At 42.1% G+C, this 22,289-nt stretch overlaps 1 protein-coding gene across 7 annotated transcripts in view; it reads right to left on the bottom strand.

Annotated features, from left to right (window-relative positions):
- PCGF5 (polycomb group ring finger 5) overlaps positions 1-22,289 on the bottom strand; it is a 115,997-nt gene that overhangs the window by 57,504 nt on the left and 36,204 nt on the right. Inside the window, exons 1-2 of one of the 7 annotated variants that reach the window (XM_068548195.1) lie at positions 7,528-7,743; positions 5,131-5,425 (exon numbers count right to left, since the gene is read on the bottom strand). In XM_068548195.1, coding sequence (XP_068404296.1) covers positions 5,131-5,242 — 112 coding nt within the window. In that variant the 5' untranslated portion in view covers positions 5,243-5,425; positions 7,528-7,743. Of the gene's footprint in view, positions 1-5,130; positions 5,429-6,063; positions 6,316-7,527; positions 7,744-22,289 lie in introns of those variants that run through there. The other 6 variants (XM_068548196.1, XM_068548193.1, XM_068548190.1 and 3 more) reach the window with 6 other exon arrangements.

The raw sequence follows: 22,289 nt of genomic DNA, 5'->3' as shown, positions 1-22,289 counted from the left end.
AGGTAGTTGAAGTCTCAGAGGAGGTGAGTTCATATAGAAAAGAAAAAAATAGATCCAAATACACCTGTAGAAATTTCTTCTTGGCTTCTGAGTTTTGCTTAGCAGAGTTTAAGTTCCAAATTTATCTTATTTACCACTCTACTCCACCGGCTAGCAAAGTGCCTGACATCTAATTCTTTATTTTAGAGAATTCAATAATTATTTGTGTGAACAAGTTTATTTCCTTAGGTTTGTTAGGTTGTAAAAATTACCTCATAGACATGTAACCACATGTAACCTAACAAACCACACATTTGTTAGGTTGTTAAAATTACCTCATAGACATGTGGATTTAGTTCATCTAGCATTAAGTGATCATTTAAACGGAAAACTCATCTGTATTTTAAATTTTTACCTCATTTTAAAGTTTTATTATCTTTTTATCAAACGTCCTTGGTCTGCTGAAGGGAGCTGGTATTAGTAGTTGAGGTATGAGCCTACTTAAAGATGGGGCTTTTATAAGCCCTTTGTTTTTTTTTTTTTTTTGCTACTCCTTGTCAGAAGCGTGGGACATTCTGCGCTGCCATCTCTGCCTCCCCCTTCCTTCTGACTGGCTTGCCCCTTTCTCTGTCTTCCACAGAGCTGAGTGCTAAGAACACCAAGGGCTGCTGCAGTCAGACAGAGTCTGCTGTCATTTTGGCCCTTGTTTCTACATCCACAGGGAAGCCAGGCAGTGTTAGCTCCAGAATTTCTTAATGGGAGAACAGGGGATCAACAAACTGATTTGAGGAGAGAGAAAGAGTCAAGATGCATGTGCAGAGTAATCTGAAAGAGTAAAGTAACTCCGTTTATCCATATCAAAGCAGGGAGAGCCACTCATGATCTCTACACCTCCCACCCCAAAGCACCTCCACTGCAGCCAGGCCCAAGCGTTTATGTCCCTGCCTGAGAAGGCCTTGGGCCCATGGCTTTAGGAATTTCAGAAAACACTCTTTTTGGTTCCTTCTCCGGCATTCATTCTGCTGCAACATCCTGACATATATCTGCTATTACATCATTCTGTTTCCTTATTTTCATCGCACTTACCAGCATCCAAATTTATTGATATTTTATACATTCCCTAACTTGATTACTATTCCTTCACTTGACCAGAGTTCTGAAGGGACTGGTCCTAAAGTGTGATTTGGCTCACCAATAATAAAGCTCCATTTACACATTTCAAACTCGAATAGTAAGAACAAAATCTTTCTCTTTTATTATGAGTTTTCATAATAAGAACTATTGTTTACCCATTCTTTACTTATAGTATCATAAAATTATAGTCTATGTACAAAGTTATTTTAATAAGATATTTTTTATATGCCAAAGTCAAGATGGAAACTATTAGGGGGTACCTCAATGTCACTTAACACTTCTCACTTTCCTCCTGTCCCATTTGGCCATCTTCTCTATTGTATACTGATCCCAAATCATTGTACCACATCTATCTGTCCCACCTTATACCTAAGAAAACCAGGTAACATCAAAGAGCCAACCAATGATTAAGAAACATGCTATACAGTACTATTTATTTTATCAACACAAATAGGGGAATATTTTGCAAGTGGGATAGTTTTTGCCTATAAGCCCCAGTATGAATACAAACCAAAAAATATATAGAAATCCAAGGACCAGAAAGTGCATAAAGCTTAGCACTACAGAATCCTCAGGTCTCCTAAGACACTGGGTTGAGTGCCTGACTCCACCATCATTTACTCTACTGTTCTGTGTTCTCTGTGGATGAAAGAGGCCATATTTGTGTCTTTTAATCACAATTCTGCCATGTTCATTCTCTCTCAGTAAAGGGGCTTGCTGACTGCCAAGGGACTTTTCAGGCCAGAACGACACGAGCTGTTAAACGGTCACCTATCCCTTTAGACCGTAAATTGCCGTTGCAAACATAAACATAACCCTTGCTTATAAACTTATTGTTTATACTTCTAGAATCCTTTGTTTTTCCTTCAAAAAAGTAACATTTAGGAAATTCCATGGTGGCGCAGTGGTTGAGAATCCACCTGCCAATGCAGGGGACACATGTTCGAGCCCTGGTCTGGGAAGATCCCACATGCTGCGGAGCAACTAAGCCCGTGCACCACAACTGCTGAGCCTGCGCTCTGGAGCCCGCGAGCCACAACTACTGAGCCTGAGTGCCACAACTACTGAAACCCACGTGCCTAGAGCCCGTGGTCCACAACAACAGACGCCACCGCAATGAGAAGCCCACGCACCGCAATGAAGAGTAGCCCCCGCTCGCCACATCTAGAGAAAGCCCGCGTGCAGCAACGAAGACCCAACGCAGCCAAAATAAGTAAATAAATAAAATAAATAAATTTATATTAAAAAAAATAACATTTAAACTGGGATTTCATTATGTCCCAAAGAAAATTTTCTTTCAGAAGAACAGATATAAAATCTGTATTATATAGATAAAAACTGGAGAATTTGTGCTTTCTTCTCATCTGCCAAACAGAACTGGCAGGTTTTGCTGGAGAAATCCAAATATAAAAACAATGCACTAATGTCAGAAGAAGCAAAACAAAACAGACTGTGGACCATGTCCAGGTGCCATGTTTCGTGTAGTGGGAAACAGTAAAGTATAAGACAAAGTCCCCACTCTAGAGTAGCCACATCTTACTGGTTCTTCCTCCAAAATACATCCACAGTCAATCATTCTTCCCTGCCTCCATCTCACACCTCATTACCCTGGCTGAAGGCCCCATAATCTTTCAGCTGACCTGCAGCAATCGCCTTCTCACTGAGTAGCTGTTCCTTAAACTTGCCAAGGGCATTCCCACCTCAAGGCTGTGTACTTGCTTTTCCCTCTGCCTGGAATGCTCTTCCCATATATCCAGAGTTCAATCCCTTCAGGTTTCTGTCCAAATGTCATCATATCAAAGAGGTCAACCCTGACACACTATATAAAATAACCCCAACTCTCCTACTATCTACAATCCTTCTTTGTTCTTCATAGCATTTAACACAATCTAACGTGGCATGTTTATTATTGGTTTTCCCCTTTCTTGAGAGCAGAGATTTTTGACTACCTTGTTCACTGCTGTATCCTCTGTGCCTAGAATGGTGCCTGGCACACGGTAGGTATTCAATAAGTATCTGTTTGATGATGTTTAACTGATAACTGTTCAAGTTAGATAATGATACAGTGCAACAGTAAATGAGCATTTCAAGACAGTTCATAGTTAACTGGTAATTGAACAGCATGGGCCCAGTGATACCTCCAAAAAGTATACATCAACATCACTTGGAGAGGTTTTCCGAAATACACATGTCCAGACCTCATCACAACACCCACCAATCTCTCCAGGTGGAGTTGTGAAAAAGTTTATGTTTAAACAGCTTCCTAGGTGACTATTTTTTTTTGTGGTAAAATATTTATAAAATCTGCCATTTTAACAACTAACAGGTGATTCTTTTTTTGCAACCCTGTTTAAAACTACTGGTATAATAGTATGTAAGTTAAGCAGAGGGAGAATAGCTGCAGGGGGGATTAAAAAAATGTCCCAGGTTATCTTAGAAAGAGCATGGGCTTTGGAGCTGAATACAGGTCTACTACTCATAAGCTGCGAGACTGGGCAAGTGACTTAGCTCTTAAGCTTCCACACCCGCAAGTGAAGATAATCTCTATACCCTCTCTGTCTCCCCACATCCCCTCCAAACTGCTTCAAGGTTACTGTAAAGCTAAAATGAAATCACGTATATAAAGTATCTACTTTGGTGCACATAACAGGCATTAAACTAGAACTTACTGGAATTACCTTCATTGAAATAGGAAAATAAATTCATATTGGCAAAAACACAAGAAATAGGTGAAATCCTGGCCTAAGTGGCTATAAAAATGTCTCTTTCTCTACTGATAGGACAGGTGAAAAAGAAACTCGTCAGGAGTTCCAGACATGATCATTCGTTAGAACAGTGATTCTCAAACTTGTGCGTGCTTCAGAATCACCTGGAGGGATTGTTAAACACAGATGTCTGGGCCTACTCCCAGAGTGTTTCTGTAATTCTGGGGGAAGGCCTGATAATCTGCATTTCTAACAAGTTCCCAGGGGATGCTGAGGCTGTTGGTTATTGATCAAAGGGTACAGTTTCGGGGCTTCCCTGGTGGCGCAGTGGTTGAGAATCTGCCTGCCAATGCAGGGCACACGGGTTCGAGCCCTGGTCTGGGAAGATCCCACATGCCGCGGAGCGACTAAGCCCGTGAGCCACAATTGCTGAGCCTGCGCGTCTGGAGCCTGTGCTCCACAATGGGAGAGGCCACGATAGTGAGAGGCCCGCGCACCGCGATGAAGAGTGGTCCCCGCTTGCCGCAACTAGAGAAAGCCCTCACACAGAAACGAAGACCCAACACAGCCATAAATAAATAAATAAATAAATAAATAAATAAATAAATAAAAAAGGGTACAGTTTCAGTTATACAAGATGAATAAGTCCTAGAGATCTACTGTACAGCATAGTGCCCACGGTTAACAATACTGTGTTGTACACTTAAAAATTTGCTAGGAGGGTAGATTTTACGTTGTGTTCTTATCACAATAATAATAATAATAAACAAGAGGGTGAGAGAAAACTTTTGGAGGTGATGGATAAGGTTTATGGCATTGATGTGATGATTTCATGCGTATATACTTATCTCTAAACTCGTCAAGTTACACACATTAAACACATATAGCTTTTTTATGTCAACCATACCTCAATAAAGTGATTTTAAAAAACCTACAATGAACTAAAGTATGCATATCCTAAAAAAATCTGAGCATATTAATTCTTTCAGTAAAATTTTTAAAAAGAGAAAACCTAAAATAGTTCACATAAAAAAAAACTATAACCAATAACTGCTTATGATTTTCAGAACATTTTAAAATCAGATAAAAGTCAACTATAACAATTTAGAAAAGAAACAAGAAAAAATTCATACCACTGGAATCCCAGTGAGAAATTCAATTCTGAAAATAAATGCAAAGTTAATTCTTAGAATACTCATTGCTTTAAAAGTTAAAATCTGGAGGAAAAAGAAACCCAAAATGTGGTAGTTTTAAAAGAAGAAGTGTAACCCAAAACTTCTGACAGGTAGATGACAAAATAAAGAATACTTACAGGTATGGAGGCATTCCGTCACTGTAGTTGGCTTGATCAGATACCCTTTACAGATATAGCAAGTGATGTAAGGATTGAAATCTTTCACCAAGTGTTTCCTCTGGGTAGCCATTCGTGGTTAGCTAGGACTGGCTCTAGTAGTTCAGGCAAACAGGGGTATTAAGTGTATGAAAGTCTGATCCCAGGAGCTGGTGTGGAGTTCCCAACTGGATGTCCTGAGGCATGAGAACTAACACCCAGACTTCTCATGAGATCGCTGGTCATCACTCCTTTTGGTGGTTCTGCTTTCCCATATCTTCTTCCACAGTAATTTTAAAAAGACGAGAAAAAAAGGTGTCAAATTCCTCGTACTGTATTAACACCAATGTATTAGCAGCAAGTATTACATGTTCCAAACTGGGTGAACAGGTGAACAGAACATTTCCCTCACTGTAACATTAATTTGTAAACCTGCTATGATTAAGTCAGAATAATGACAAATTCACCCAATCCTGAGGCCTCAACGATCACCTCTATACAAATGACACCTGAGGCTATTAACTCCGGTTTTGATGTCTTTACCTCTTGAGTAATGCCTTTTAACTATCTGCTTGACTGCTCTATTAGGAGTTTCTGCCAACACAAGCTAAAAGATTCAAAATTGAAGTCATTATCCTCCCTATCAAAATGCTTCCTATTTCCATTCTGTACTCCACACCTAGTCGGTAATCAAATCAAATGGATGTCCTTTTCCATTCCATCCACAGCCATCCTACTCAAATATTACCTCTCCACCTGCAGCCCAACTTATGTTCTACCAAGTTTATTTTATTCTGTCACATTTGGATCCTCTTCTCAAAGAATGTCAGTGTCTCCTCTTTACTCTGTAACAGAGAAACCTTTAAATTTCCCAGCTTGTCGTATAAGACCCTCCACAGACTGACCTTAACATACCATTCAAAGCTCAGGAAAACTGGAAGGATGGCTCTTTCCACAGTCCATTCGGCAGGTCCTATGCCCTCCATCCAAAGAGCCCTTCTGCTCCCCTATCTAGAGCCTACCTATTCTTCAAACCCTTTCCCAAAGCTATCCTCAGTGTAATCTCCCCGGTTTTTTTTACCCTTATTTCTCTCCTGTTACGTTTTCCTTCTATTTTTATTTACAGTTACATTCATTCTTAATCTCCTCTATTAGACTGCAAAATCTTAAACAGACAGCAGTCACATTTAGTAAATGTATAACCTGGGCAATGTTACTTATCGTCTCTAAGTCTTAAGGTTTTTTAAACTGTAAAATGAAAACAAGAATGCGCGCCTCCTACAGCTGTGACGATTAAATGAGACAACATACATATAGCTAGCACACTGTAAAAACTGAATGTCATTAATTTTTTTTAACTTTTAACTTTTTTTTTTCCAGAAACGTCTAGCATGACTTGTCCATTATGGTTACTTTTAAAAGTTTTAAAGGTTTCTTACAACAAACGTGTCCTCTTAGATAACACAACATGAAAAAAAGGTGTGGACTTCCCAAGTTAATTCTATAAACAAAAACTTTTCTATCTCAACTATTAACTCATAGATTAAGTACAAAGCAACCGGAGAGGTAAAAGGCATCGTTCCATCTTCCATCGACAGACACATCGGCACTGAGAATATGCACGGAATAGGTTCTGCAAGTAATCATCCTATCCACTCAGGAAATCGTGGCGAGGGTGTAACAGAAAGAGAGCGTAATTATGAGACGGGGGGTCTGGGTTCTGGTCCTGAGCCCCTGTATGACCTGCAGCAAGGCACTTATTATCCGTGCCTGGATCTCGGCCTCCTCCTCTATATACTGGGATTAACGGCCCTGCCTTTCTCACAGGTTTGCTACGAAGCTCCAAAGTCAGACAAAGTCCTCTGAAAGCAGACATGCACAGTCCCGACCCGGGGTGGGATTATGATCTTAAACCATAGAGCCCTGTCACCAAGAAGGTTAAAGGAAACAAGTACTTGCAGTGACGGGGCGGGGGAAGGAGGGAACTTTTCCTCGTCCTCCGGCAGGACCCGGTAGCACTGCCCTAGGCGGTCCCAGCACAAGCCTCCCCGCCCGCCTGGCAGGTGCGCGGGCCAGGGCCCGGCGGATGCGCCGCTCGGGCCGGGCCGGGGCTGCGCCTAGGAGGACGCGCCGCCTCTCCCAGGGCCGTGCGCCCGCCGCCCTCTCCGCCCCCAAGCGCAAGGCGCGACCTCGAAGCCCCCAGACCCCGGCAGGCCACCCCCGTTCCCGCCCCCGAAGAGCTCTCCCAGCTCCAGGCGGGGCCTGCCGCGGCAGGTGCTTGGAGGTGCCGCTCCGGCTCCCGGCGCAAACTTGGGCGGGGAGCGCAGGGGCGGCCGAGTTCCGGCCCTTCGGCCGCTCTCCAGCCAGCCGGGTACCTACCCCGCGGCTGCCGCCACCGCCGCTCCTCGCCGCCAGCGCGCCGGCCTCAGAGGGAAGGAAAGTGAAAGAGAAACAGCGCCTGCCGCGGCCTGGCCGGTCCCCGCGCCCCGTCCGCCCTCCCCCTGCAGGCGGGAGCGCGCCGGCTCCGCGGGGCCACTCGACTCGGGCCCGATAGGGCGCGGCGGGCCTCGGGCCCAGGGCCGGTGCCGCCTCCAAGGGCAACTCCACCCCCTTCCAACCGCCGGCGCCGCCGGGCGGCCCCGCCACGCCACGCCCCCCGCCGCCACGCCCGCAGGCCACGCCCGCCCGCCCGAGCTCCTCGCAGGTACCCCGGCCGCCCCGCCGCCCGGGTTCCAGGGCGACGGTAGATTTGACCAAATTTTATCTCAGTTCTTCTTCTCCTCACCACCGACCCCTCCCAGTTGTTTTCATCATAACAATGTCTGGCATATTTTCCCTGGCGGGTTTACAAGCGATGGTCGGTGCTGAGAATAAGTCACCCTGCGAAATTGTCTACTCAGCTGCGTCTTCCCCAAACTAGCCCCACGTGGGCCGCGGTGGGGACGAAGACCGCTTGATTTGCACCCTATTTAAGAACCACTAAGGAACTCGTTACTGGGCGGGGGGTGGGTGGGGGGTCTGGAGATCAGGATCAACGATACCTGGAAGCAAGGGAGAACGATGGGGGTGGGGGGTGTTCGTGGAAAGGTGAAGAGTTCTTAACTGCTTGCAAGGTTCAAAACCAACCAACCAACCAACCAACCCCAGTTCTCTTTCTAGTGGACTTTAAGAACTACAAGAGCAAAAAATTTATTCAAAAGCATACATTAAAGGATTCCTCAAAGTCATTCAATCCTAATATACTGCATTCCACAAACTTACAAATTTCTACTACAACCAGTATTTTGCTAAACATAAATTAGACTTGGTTCTTTGTTGCTTAGAAGACTGCAATCCAGTAATCCTAAAATAGCAGGCAAATCAGTGTGGTGTCCACCAGTAAACAAAAGTTCAAAAGAACATCCCAAAGGGTATCCGCCAAGGGCAACTTTAAATCTTCTGTGTTAGAAAGAGGAAAAGGTGCTGCAATTACATCATCTTTGCCTCTGCAGAAGTGAGGGCACTGATGGCTAGGGAGCTGACAGTAATGGAGAAGGGATGGGGGGAAATTAGTGCAAAGTATTTGCCTTACCTCCAAACGACATGAGTCACCTTACTTTCTACCAGAGTGGAGATGGCTCTAGTGGCAAACCAAGGAACCCGGTGACCACTGGTCTAGCAGGGTGCAAGTGTTCAAAGATCCATTTCGAATTTAAAATACACCAAGAAGTAGACAAGACAGCTTTAAAAAACATCCAATTTATACTTAAACTTAGGTAGAGTGGACATAACCTTTAAAAATTACCATTTTTAACATCATAGCAGGAGCAATACATTTTCTGCAACAGTTTTCAATGACCACATTTTCATTGTCCTTATAAGAACCATTCTGCAAAAGTATACATGCCAATTTCCAAGCTGGGATCAACTTTAGCAAGTCCCGGCAATCACAACAAGCAAAGAAAACAAGTCCGATAAAATGACTTTATAGCTGCAGGATTCCTCTCCAGATCTTTCATCTTGGAAACTAACTAAACATATCAATACGTGAAAAGTCACCCTATTTCTAGTATATTTAAAATATGTAATGGGGGACTTCCCTGGTGGCGCAGTGGTTAAGACTCTGCAATCCCAATGCAGGGGGCCTGGGTTCGATCCCTGGTCAGGGAACTAGATCCCACATGCATGCCGCAACTAAGAAACCCACCTGCCGCATCTAAGACCTGGCACAACCAAATAAATAAATAAAATAAATATTAAAAAAATAAAATATGTAATGGAAGATATCACTGTATAAACTACAACATATACATTATGACTTATTTTCCTAATTTGCATCTGAAGCTATTTTAAATGTATTTTTGAAGAATAACACTTAATGAAGTCCAGGGGGCTTAAGTGTTATTGGCAATCAACACTAAGTGGGGTTAATCAGCATTCCCTGAGGAGAAGAGCTTGAGATGGATATTAGGAGGACTTACATTAGTAATGGAGGGAGGGGTCACAAATATGCTACAGAGCAGTACCTGAAGATAGACATGGAGGTGGGGTTGCCATAATGAAACTGCAAATGGTGGACTTGAAAGCAGGGAGAGAATAACAGCCTTTGTAAGAAAATCTGTGCTTCGTGTCCCAAGGCAGCATAGTTTGTAGTAAAGTGTTCAGTAGTTTCTCCTTTCCCCTCTTCAGCTACCACCCCACCTTGCCCGTTCCAAGAAAAAAAATGCACACACACAAAAAAGAAAAAAACAAAACCTCAAACATGTGTCTGGTTAAAAAGATAACAAAAAAAATGGCGAGAGGGAATGTTAAGAAGGGGCAAGTTTCCTGACTCATGTGTAAGTTCTGAGGATTTAAACATAGGACTTTTAGCTGCTGTGTGGCATCTCCTCCCTTGCGACTGCTTTCCACTTTCCAGTAACTCACCCCTTAGTCCCTTGGTTCTGACTGTGGGGACTGGAACAAACCATAGAAGCCTCAGTATGAGGGGGTGTCTTTGATAACAAATCTCAAAAGCCAGTGGGACCCTCAAGTAAACAAAGGCCTGGGAGCAACTAGATATACAGGACCAGGAAAGAGAAAAGGCAGATAAAAGATCATAGCTGAAGAGTCCCCTTATCACTAATCTACTTGAGCTGTCTCATTTTACAGATGTAGAAACCAAGATCCTGAGAAGTGGCAAATTCATAATCACAGAGCTCATTTTGGTAAAGCCAAGACCAAAACAAAGGTACCAGTTCCATATTATTTACACGTCTTAAGAGAACTTCTCAAACCCAAGAAGTTAAGAGGGGTTAGGTAAGAAAAAGATGAACTTACAAGGAAATAAAGGAACAAAGGGAGGGAAGAATAAATGAAGGGAGGGAGGGAAATAGCGACTACAGAGTACTCAGCAGTGAACTGGCCAGTGGTGATTTCCCATCAAAGCAGCAAAATCCCACAGTGATAACTTGTTTCATTTGATCAGTGATCCAGATTCTTCCAGAAAACCACAATTGGCTCTTGACAACCCTTGGAACTACTTGGAGCTATCTGCGTACCTAACAAATGTTTTCATTACTTTATACTTTATGTCTAGAGTTTTATTTCAGTTAAGGCTGGGCCATGGATGGGTAATTCTGTACTGAAAAGTTCACATTCCTTCCTTGCCTAATAAATACATCATCGATGAACAGATGTTTAATAGCATAACATTTTAAAAGAGTTACGTCTTTACATTTCCCTGAAATATTAAATGACTTTTCCATGATTGTCAATTATTTTATATACCTAAGTATGCTATTTAAGCTTTTAACATAGACTATCTCTAACATAAAACTACCCCCTGTAATCTAAAAGTCATCCTACAGAGATTTTAGAAAATATTAAAATTTAAAGTGTCCTACTGGGCCTAAATGTATTTATTTTATGACCATGGATATTACAGCTCAAAATCTATGACTGCCTAAAATCAATGATGGAGGAATGGGAGGGAACAGAGAACTGAAGGACTTCCAATCCCCCTTGACCATGTGTCTTTTTCTCTTAACATAACCCTCCCTTGTAATCAATAATTCTCAAGGACTCTCTCTGCTAAATGTCCCTTGAATCCTTTAACTTAACCTACCCTGGTTCAGATCACCATCATTTCTACCCCCACCCCCCAGTACTTCAATGAACTCTTAGACTGTCTCCCTACAGCTCTTCTCCGCCAAACCACTCTCCATAGCACAGGCAGAGAGAGGACCCTTTCAAACTGAAAATTTGATCATGCTGCTCCCTGACTTAAAAAACCCCTTGCTCTTAAGATAAAGCCCAAATACCTAATAAGCCCACCCCATATCCCTGTCACTTCTACAGCCTCTCCATTGAACTCCATGCTGCAGTCATAATGAACCTTTTTACCCTCTAGCGCTAGAGATGGCTGTTCTTTCAAATGAGCATCCTGTCCCAATCCCATCCCAATCCCCTCCCCACCCTTGCTACATCTGCCCAACCCTTATTTATTCTTTGGGTATCCGATGATCTCAAAGGCCACATTCTCAGAAACCTCAAAGTAGCTGAGGCACCTCCTTGATATACATACACTATATATATATATATATATATATATATACACACACACACACACACACATATATATATAGTGCCGTGTGTGTGTGTGTATATATATATCTATAGCAACTCATCCTTATTCTCTATATATATACACACACACACACACATATATAGTGCCGTGTGTGTGTGTGTGTGTGTGTGTGTGTGTGTGTATATATATAGCAACTCATCCTTATTCTCTCAAGTCCCACATTACACTGTCTTGTATTACCTGGTTAACTTGTCTGAACCAACTGCTAGCGCATAAGCCCAGTGGATCCATCACTTGACTGTGCATGCCTAGCAGAGTGGCTGGCAAACAGTAATCATTCAAATAAATATTGACTGAAAAACTGAATAACTGCACACACTCTAAGACATTCTGTGTATTTTGGGGGGGATTTCTTCCTGGAGGGATCCTTACAAAGGATACGTTAATCCCTGCCCTCCAGGACTACTAATTAAAATCACACCAGGGAGTAGAGACTTAGCCACAAGAAACAATTATGGAACAGTACACCAAACTTATTAAAAAGGTGTCAAATGAAAGAGAATCAAATGACAAAAACTCCAGTTGAAAGAAGTACTATGGGTGGTCAAGAAACTAGCCCTGCATGCTTAAGATTCTGCCAGTTACAAAGACAGCAAGGCAAAACACCAAGAGCTATGGATATGAAAAACAAATGAGAAAGCCAGAGAAGAAATGAGAAGTAAGTCAAAATACTAAAAGTGAGAACAAATAAATAGCATTAGGAATAGAGACAAGATTAGTCTGCTAAAGACTGTGCAACTAGCTTAATAAATATTTCAAAGTGCTTTAGATATATTACGCTAAAGGGACAAACCAACCAAATTTTCTTTTCTCCCTTGAGAGGCACAAAAAACTAGCTGTATTTTCCTCACTGTGATGTCAACAGTTGGCTGGAGCAAGTTCCACTTATACTGGAAGAACAGAGAATGGAACTAAAATAGGCACAGACTATAAGGAAAAACTGGATTTACTCCATCAGGGCTACCATAGTTTAAAACATCAGTACAGGGCTTCCCTGGTGGCGCAGTGGTTGAGAATCTGCCTGCCAATGCAGGGGACACGGGTTCGGGCCCTGGTCTGGGAAGATCCCACGTGCCGCGGAGCAGCTGGGCCCGTGAGCCACCACTACTGAGCCTGCGCGTCTGGAGCCTGTGCCCCGCAAGAAGAGAGGCCGCGATAGTGAGAGGCCCGCGCGCCGCGATGAAGAGTGGCCCCCGCTTGCCGCAACTGGAGAAAGCCCTCATGCGCAGAAACGAAGACCCAACACAGCCATGGATGGATGGATGGATGGATAGATAGATAGATAGATAGATAGATAGATAAATAAATAAATAAATAAATATTTTAAAAAAACAAAACATCAGTACAGAACCACAACTGTTATTTTGAGAGGTCAGATTAAATCCCTGAAGATCATAAACGCACAAATGACTTAAATGCAGAAACTTAGAATATTCCATCAAATCTGAATGTAGATGATTCTAAGTTAGAAGTGACAATAGAAAAATTAGGAAAAAAATGTTCTATCCAAAAAAAAAAAAAAAGATATGAAATTCAATTGGGGCAAATGCAATATAGAAACTGAGTGACATCGACATTCAAATATCAGAGAAAAGCAGGCACACGAATTGAAAAAGTCCTAACTTTACAGGTAGCTGTGGTTTAGAAGAAAGGACACTGTACCCAGAGTCAAGAGAACCTGGTTTTAGTAAGAACAAGTCCCTTAACTTCCCTTGGCTTCATTTTCTTCCTATGAAAATTGAGACTAATATTACCTTAATCACTGGCCTACAGGGAAGATTTTCTCTTATACTTGTGCATTGTTATAGTGAGCATATATAAGATTACATGAGATAAGTGAGAAATTTTTTTGTAAGTTGTAAATGATAAAGGACTGCAAAAATATAAAGTAGGAATTCTGTGGACCACCAGCAGTTGAATAGTACCTAGTAATCCTGTCCCACCCAACAGAGGCCCTGATAGTAAGATATATCCAAGAATGTTTGTAGAATGAGTGAGACACTCCTGGCAGGGCGGTGGAACCAGGACACAGCATAAAGTAAGGCATGCAATGGTCAGAAGGCACTCCTTCCTCTGAGCTCAATACTCATCACACTCGATTTTTACAAAAAAGATGGGGAAACCTAAATAATTCACTGAGCAACTCAAAGTTGTACAAAGAAAACTAGTTCCACAAAAATGCTTAATAATTTGGGTTAGTTCAACATTGTCGAAGTGGTATGTTAAATCTTTGTTCACTCCCCTTGAATGAAGGGGTAGCAAAAATGTTTTCCATTAAAATGCAAATTCTCCAGGCAGGGTCATCATTAAGCCCTTATGAGCCATCTCGAGCTATCTGTTCTCAGCTAACGAGGATTAGTAGGATTCTTAGTCCGTAGGCAGGGAGAACAGACAGGAAGGACATGAGGCTCTAGTTACGAGTTAACACTTTAGCAGGGTATTAACTGTAACACTTTGCTGGCTGGGAGGCTGGGGAGCCATCAGGAGGAAGGACAACAGATCTGAAAAGAGGAGGATGCCCAACCACCAAAGACAATCTTCTCTCTTGTGCTTCACAGTTCCATCTTGGACTAAAAACAAAAACAAAAAAGGACCTTTTGAAAACAAAAGGCAAGTTAGTGTCTTCACACTGTCTTGAACTATTCAAAGACTTAATGACTAAGATACTGAACAAGTTTTGTCCAGGTTTGCAGAAAAGCTAAGAGAAACCGGCTTTAATTAAAGCAGTGGCGGGGAGGGAGGGATTAGCTATAGTATTAGATAGGCATTCTTAATTCTTGACCTGCAGGATGACAAACCCTATAATAGTCTCAGAAGCTTCTTGATGGTTCAAGAAGAGAGAAACAGTATTTGTCTTCAACGGTTCCTTCATTTCTGTCTGTTGAAAGGGGTTCTCCCGGATGACTGGAAAAACTCCTGCCAGTTATCAAACCTTCTTTTGATACCTTCTTGAAGAGAAGCTGAAAAAAGCACCAGTATCAAAGCGTCTTTGATTAGATGATGAATGAGAATACAAGATGGCTGTATAGAAAACAGTTAACAGAGCATAAACCCCATGAGGGCCAGGACTTTATCATTACTGCTGTATCCCTTGAATCAAGTCTAGAACATAATATGGGACTTCCCTGGTGGTCTGCACTTCCACCGCAGGGGGCATGAGTTCGATCCCTGGTCGGAGTTAAGATCTCACAGGCCGCACGGCGTGGCCAAAAAAAGTCTAAAACATAATAGGTTCTCATTAAATATGTGTTGAATGAAGGAATGTATAAGCAAATAAACGAATTCTGACTTCGCAGCCAACTGCCCATGTTCAAATTCTGGTACAATCTCGTACTACTCTGTGTTCTAGGGCAAAGAACTGTTTTCTGCCTCAGTTTTCTCACTGCTTAAATGGATATAAGTACATACCTCAGAGGAATTTTTATGAGGATTATATGAGATACTATAAGTAATGCACTTAGTACATAGTAAGCTAACAAATGCTTGCTGAGTTAATTTTAAGAATTTCATATCTAGACAAAACAATGAAAACATAGGACATAATTTAAGGCCTGATGAGAAACAAATACTTAGAACAAATGCCTTCATACAGTTTATCTGCTTTTAGGATGTACATGGAGGTAACAGTTAGTCACCTAACTTTCCTACCAGGTGTCCTTCCTCCTCCTCCAAGAATTTTAAAAGATTACTCTCTAAGTGGTAAGTGTGTAGAATATGAAAATCATGGCTTAAATTACTCATCAAGATGAAATCAAGAAATAGGATGTACACAGCAGTGTAGAGTTTTATGAACATTTAAAACTTCAACTGAGTGACCTGGGTATAGTCTCAGATATTAAGAAAAGCTGATCAGCTTACCCTGGTCCAAGACAAGTGGTGAGTCAGTCAGGGAGAAGGCTAGGATTTTCCTGTTTCTGTAAAGCATAGTTCCTTCAATTAAAAAGTTATGGATAAGCTAGTCACAAAGGATGAATATCGTATTTTTCCACTTATATGAGGTACTTAGAGTAGTCAAATTCATAGAGACAGAAAATAGAATGGGAGTTGCCAGGGGCTTGGGGCTGGCGGGGGGGAGCGATGGGAATGAAAAGTTATTGTTTAATGGGTACAGAGTTTCTGTTCGGGAAGATGAAAAAGTTCTGGAGCTCGATGGTGGTGATGGCAGTACAACAATACGAATGTACTTAATGCCACAGAACTGTACACTTAAAAATGGTTAAATGGTAAAATTTGTGTTATGTTTATTTTATCACAATTTTTAAAAAGTTCTGGGAAAAAAGATCTTCCTTTTTTAAAAAAGGAAAAAGAAATCACCAGCAAACAGTAAGACCCTTGGCAAGTCACTTCATGAGCCCTGATCTGCCCATCTATAAAACCGCTTTAGACTTGGGATACATCATCTCTAATGGGCCTTGAAAATCTTCAGTTATATGGTTGTACAATTTGGGAGCACTACCTAGAGCGAACTGCATGTGTAATGAGTCAGGTGGGAACATTTTATGCCTCGTGGGCCATATGATATCTGTTTCAACCACGCAACTCTGACCATATAGGGCAAAGGCTTCCAAAGACAGTATGTAAACAAATGGGTGTAGCTATTTTCCAATAAAACTTTATTTAAGAAACAGGCAGTGAGCCAGATTTGGCCCTTGGGCTGTAGTTTGCCAGCTCCTGACTTAGAGAATATCTCTGTGAACATGCATAGATGACAGCAATTAAAATCTTACCTATATCCCAGGGTTGAAAACTTCTATAGTGGCAATAAGCTTCTGACGACAGTCTCAAACCAAAATGTTTTTAGTGCAACATTTTAAACTAACTTTAAGATTTCTATTTCCCAGGCAATGAGGAGGATATAGTGGCTTAACTATGAGAAGGGGGTCGTCCTCATCACTGTCATCATCATCAAACAGCTAGGAGAGTTAGAAACAATCTTTTATCCCTCTTTGTAAAGGTTTGCATAATCTGATATTTCTCCTAGGTCACGATGCAGAAAGTTTACCAACAAAAGGAAAAGGAATATTAAACAAAAACATTCTCTCCTGTTTGCCAAAGAGCAAGCAGGCTTAGTCTCTCACCTCCGACTTCAAAACACCAAATCGTCCTAGTGGCATTTAAAGAAGTACTTTCCCCATTCTACCTGGGATTCTAGAGTGCTGATCTGAGAGAAAACACAGGGCTTCGAGGGGTAAGCTTTCTGCTTACATACTGACGGATAGTGCTGCAAGCTGGCCTGACCCGGGGAAGCCATGCTGGAGTGTGTGTACATGTCATCTTCAGCCTCACTGCGGCCTGGACCCTGGTCTCAGAAGAAGCCCTGAAGGACGGGGAGGTGAGCGTTCACCTTCCCATCTCCTTTGCCCTTTGAAGGACAACAGCTGCAACAAGAGAGAGCACATTTGAAATAAGAATACTGAGTCTCTGGGAACTAGATCTGGCCTCATAGCCTAGGGACAAGGAGGGATGCTTTGATTTCTACAGATGCTAAACAAAGAAATTTACATAGCCCAAGTACTAATGATATTCGCCCCTTCTAGCTTTTTGGATGACTGTTACATGTAAATCAAGAAGGATCTGTGAACAGGGGAAAAGAGTTTCAAAGTACTTTTCACTCAAGTTATCAAGACTGAGGACCATTCACTACTATATTGTTGAATTACAAAAGGGGAGGCTTTGACATTAGATCATGTAAATGCCCACATTTTAAATTTACTAAATTAAGAACACTGCAGAAAAGGCCAAGGCAGAGACGTAATTACATGTATTCATTTATGCTTTTAAAAGGTAAGTTTTGTCAAGAATTGTTCTTGATTTGAACAACTTACAATGATATTTCACTTCCTAAAATTTAAGAAGGATGATACTTATCACAAATACTGACAAGGAAGTTAAGTGGAATTTGATGATTATAAATTAGTAAACCACCATTTCCTTTACAGTATTTCCTGAACAATTTGTTCTTTAACCCTCTTTACCAATGAAGCCTGAAGTTTTAGGTGAAGTACTCATTTCTACTGGAAAAGGAAAGAATTTCTGTAGTTAGAAACTGAATTTATTAGCATTGGCATGAATGCTTGTATGAAGCCTTTATGTCATATAAGTTAATTCACTTTAGAAGTATCCAACAATCGGGGCTTCCCTGGTGGCGCAGTGGTTAAGAATCTGCCTGTCAGTGCAGGGGACACGGGTTCGAGCCCTGGTCTGGGAGGATCCCACGTGCCGCGGAGCAACTAGGCCCGTGAGCCACAATTACTGAGCCTGCGCATCTGGAGCCTGTGCTCTGTAACAAGAGAGGCCGCGATGGTGAGAGGCCCGCGCACCGCGATGAGGAGTGGCCCCCACTTGCCGCAGCTAGAGGGGGCCTTTGCACAGAGGCGAAGACCCAACGCAGTCACAAATAAATAAATAAATAAATACATTTAAAAGTTGACATTCATAATACCCATACTCAACAACAATGTGAACATTTCATACTTTTGTACTTTATTCATTAACGTCATTATTTTAATTGCCACATTAAAGATTAAATATTACATGTTAAACATCTGCACAGATTTCTTCTAAATGCCTGTTATGGGTTGAATTGTGTGTCCCCAAAAGATATATATAAAAGTCTTAACCCCTGGAACCTGTGAATGTGACTTTATTTGGAGAAAAGGTCTTTGAAGGTATAATCAAGTTACAATGAGGTCATACTAGAGTAGTTGGGCTCTTACTTTAAGAGGACTAGCGTACTTATGAGACTAGGAGACAGACAAACAGGGAGAACATCATGTGAAGACACAGAGGCGCAGAGAGAAGACGGCCACGTGGCGACAGCAGCAGAGTTTGGGGCAGCAGCAGCAGAACTGCACGCCGCAGGGGAGGGAACTTCTCTCCAGGCGTGTTTCCACCGGGAGGCACTACAACCCAGCTACCACTGGGTTAAAGAACTCAAGGACATTGATCAAATTTCGGATCATGGCTACAGGACATGAGAGAGGATCTGTCCAGGCACACACAGAAGGATTTAGAAACAAACAAACAAAGAAACAAGAAACCCAGCACTGAGAATCCACTTGAATTGGTTACCATATTTCCAGTAGTACTGATTGGCAGACAGCCATGACGGACAAACGGATGAATGGACTGACCAAAAGGCTAACACGTGTGGAGACACATGGGGTATAGGAATGGAGCTGAGAGAAAGCTAAGGGTGATTACGTTAGGGTCTGAGGAAGACAAAGAAGGGGTCAACTGAACTGAAAAGCAAGGGAGGAGTAGTGAATCCCCATTCACATTCATGTAATCTTCCCAAGTGTACAAGCCAGAATATGGTTGTTTTAAAATCAATTTATACTGCACTTAATTCTAGATATTCTTTTTGATCAGTTCACAGGAAATCTGATATAGATTAATATTTACAATATCTGGCATAGAATTAATTTGTGCTACATATAACCAAACAGTTACAGAGATTACTTGATACATATATACACAAACACACATGTACACACACATATGCATGGTATATTTTAAAGACTGCATGGGCTAAGGACTAGAGAGATGTATTTCTTCCAACAGTAGACTCACACTCACTTTTATGCTTTATAAGAGACAAATATCAAGACTAATTAACAGCGGATGATGCCAGTCAATGCCTGCATTATGTTTGCAGCAATGTATCAGAACTACTAGCATTTGTAAACCTTGACCCTGGAAACCATTTAAACTGCACATAAGAACACTCTATACCACATATGGTAACATCTATAATATTCAGAATCAAAATATAGACAAGTAGCACTTAGGAAGTAAAACTTACTGTGATAAACAAAAATGTGAGTGTTTTGCAGTGTTATCCTTCGAAGATACTGTTTCTTCATGTAGTATAATGCTCATGCTGTAAGTTTTCTCATACAGTTTCTACCATGAAGATAGGACTGAAGTGCAACTTATATCTTTACAACGACAGATGACACCAAGCTTAGTAAAAATGCAAACTTCCTAGTACAACGATGAATTCAACTTATTTTCAGCTAAAGGTTTTATAGTTAAAAGAAAGAAAAGCTTCAAGAAAAGGCATGAAACAGAATTCTTGTTTTTATATAAGGAGCTGCCTTCCATTTTCTTACCCACCCAAAGTGTAAAGACAACAGACAGAAGTAGCATGCATGAGTTAACCGCAGTTAGACACCACAATCCTTGTAGGGATATTCATAGTTATTTTCCACTTTGAGTTATTCAGATTCAGCTCTCTATCTCATCCCTGTCAGCACAGCAGCCTCTGGGTACACAGTACAAAATATTAACCAAGTGGGGACAAAAAAAAAAAGCAAACAAACTTCCAGTTACTTCTGGCCCAATAATTCATTTCCTCTAACCAACCAGCGTTAAGAGTTCCCTGTGGCCGTTGAGGGGCGCTGCCAATGACTCTGACCAAATCATTCCTGAATGACTGTCAAGCATGATCATTCCTAAAAATCTGTGAAATGGAGATGTGGTGGGAACGGAATGGCCTCACTCAACCCGTCATCCTCTATGCTTTCCTGCTCTTTCTTGTACATAAAGGCTGGAACTCGGTGACACCTTTAAAATCCTATCTCAGATGCCATCTAGGCAAAAGGCAGCCCCACGAACCCTCCTCAAGCTTCACTCAACCTATCCTACAGGTCAGAGTCAGCTTTCTAAAGCCACTGCTTCTCTCCCTTGGTCAACAACAAATAATGTAGTGAGCTCTACCAAGTACCCAGCAATGTCCTCATCTAACAGATGAAACCATGGCACAGAGAGTTTGCATAACAACTAGGACCATATAGCTCACGATGGATGGAGGAGGCGTGGAACCCAGCAGGGCAGTTCCAGGACTGCTCTGGTGCTGCTGGACCACCTTCCACACCACTTTGCCCTGCATAAGCATAGCACCTCTGGAGCCTGGAACCAGACAACCTTCATCACCCTAGCTCCACTCTCTCCGACACAGCACCTCCTCTCCACAGCTACAGCGAGCTTCTCACTGTCCCGCAAACTCAATGTGAACACCAACCTCTAACCTTGGCTTATTTGTACCGCTCCCCACCAAATGGGATGCTCTAGTTCCTCCTCCTCACCATCCAGGAAGGCCAACTACAATTCTACATCTTCTCAAATTGTTCCTTCTTCCAGCCTTCCCACCTCATTTGAGTCTCTCTTTTCTGAGAACTGCTAGAGACCCGTGCACCTGATGTTTAGCGAGTTTAGGATGAGTACTGATGTTTGGTGTTTATGCGGTCTACCAGGTCAGGTGGGAAAACACCCTGGAGGCAGGGACAGACAGGACCCAGCATAGGTTCGTGAACCGAGCAGATGCTCAATACATGCTGCTGATTTTATAACAACCTCACGGCAATACACTAAGTAAAATGAATGCAGCACCCTGTCATGAAACACCTGGGAAATCATCTCAAGACTTTTGGGGCACAAGTAAAGGCGCACATAACTTCCAGAGTGTTCTTCAACTGAACAACCAATTTCCCCAGCTGATCATGCCAACTAAGAAGGCATTTCTGTGTTTAGATAGCACCAGTCTATGCATATGTGAGAGTGTAAACAGCCAGGGACTGACACTCGAGCAGTGTTCAAACACAGCACTGGAAAGAGAACGAGGGATCCCAGTTTGTTGGAATCAAAATGATGTTTTGAAAAGGCTGACAAGATGGAAAATGAAAATCAAATGCACCCAGTTGCCGTTCTTTTTCGCTCTGGATCATTTATTTAACAAACTCTTCCTAGTACCTACACGTTAAACACTGTTTGGGACACTGTGAAGGATGCTGTCATAGTCCCACACAGGTTTTGGTGAAGCAGCTCACCTGAGAATTTTTCAATGTCAGAATGAGCTATTTATGCTTTTACATTTGAATGAGGTGAAACTTGCACTCTGAATATCATCAGAATTCAAACGCAGTTTTGAGAAGTTATAAAAATACACAGAGATATGGGTCAGAATCTGAAGCATTTCTGATTTTCCGTGATTTTTTTAAAGAGTAACTCACAGGAGAGGGAAAGAGAGGGGCCAAACAGCAGAAAGCAGGTGTGGTCTGATCGGTACCAGGTGTCTAGCACGAGGCACGAGGATAGCCTTTCTGCTTCCCACAGGGCCTTGGCACCCAGCCACGGCCAAGCCCCTGAGTACCCTAACAGTGGACTGCACAGACCGCAGGTTCTGCTGGCCCCATGCTTCTATGGCAACCACTGAACCTCTGTGGGACAATCATCTCTTACTGGGCTAAGCCAATTATACAGCTTGATATTAGAAACCTTCAGGTGGCATACTCTAACAAAGAACACTTAAAGGGTATCTACTTGTTGATATATCTTACTAGGAGATTGCCAGGTTAGCTTTTAGATGTAATGTTTTCATAGTGTGGCTATATTAAATACCCTTCTGTAATACATACATGACTCAGAGGGAGAATAAAATCCCTACTAACTCGGCACAGTTCAAGGAGCACACAAATATGTGCTGTGACCATGAGAGGAATCACAAGAGCAATGGCACTTTCTGGCAGAGAAG

The sequence above is a fragment of the Eschrichtius robustus genome, chromosome 7, assembly GCF_028021215.1.
Source record: "Eschrichtius robustus isolate mEscRob2 chromosome 7, mEscRob2.pri, whole genome shotgun sequence".
Taxonomy (NCBI): Eukaryota; Metazoa; Chordata; class Mammalia; order Artiodactyla; family Eschrichtiidae; genus Eschrichtius; species Eschrichtius robustus.
The sequence above is the reverse complement of the archived record's forward strand: the minus strand, read 5'-3'. Positions and strand labels throughout refer to the sequence as shown.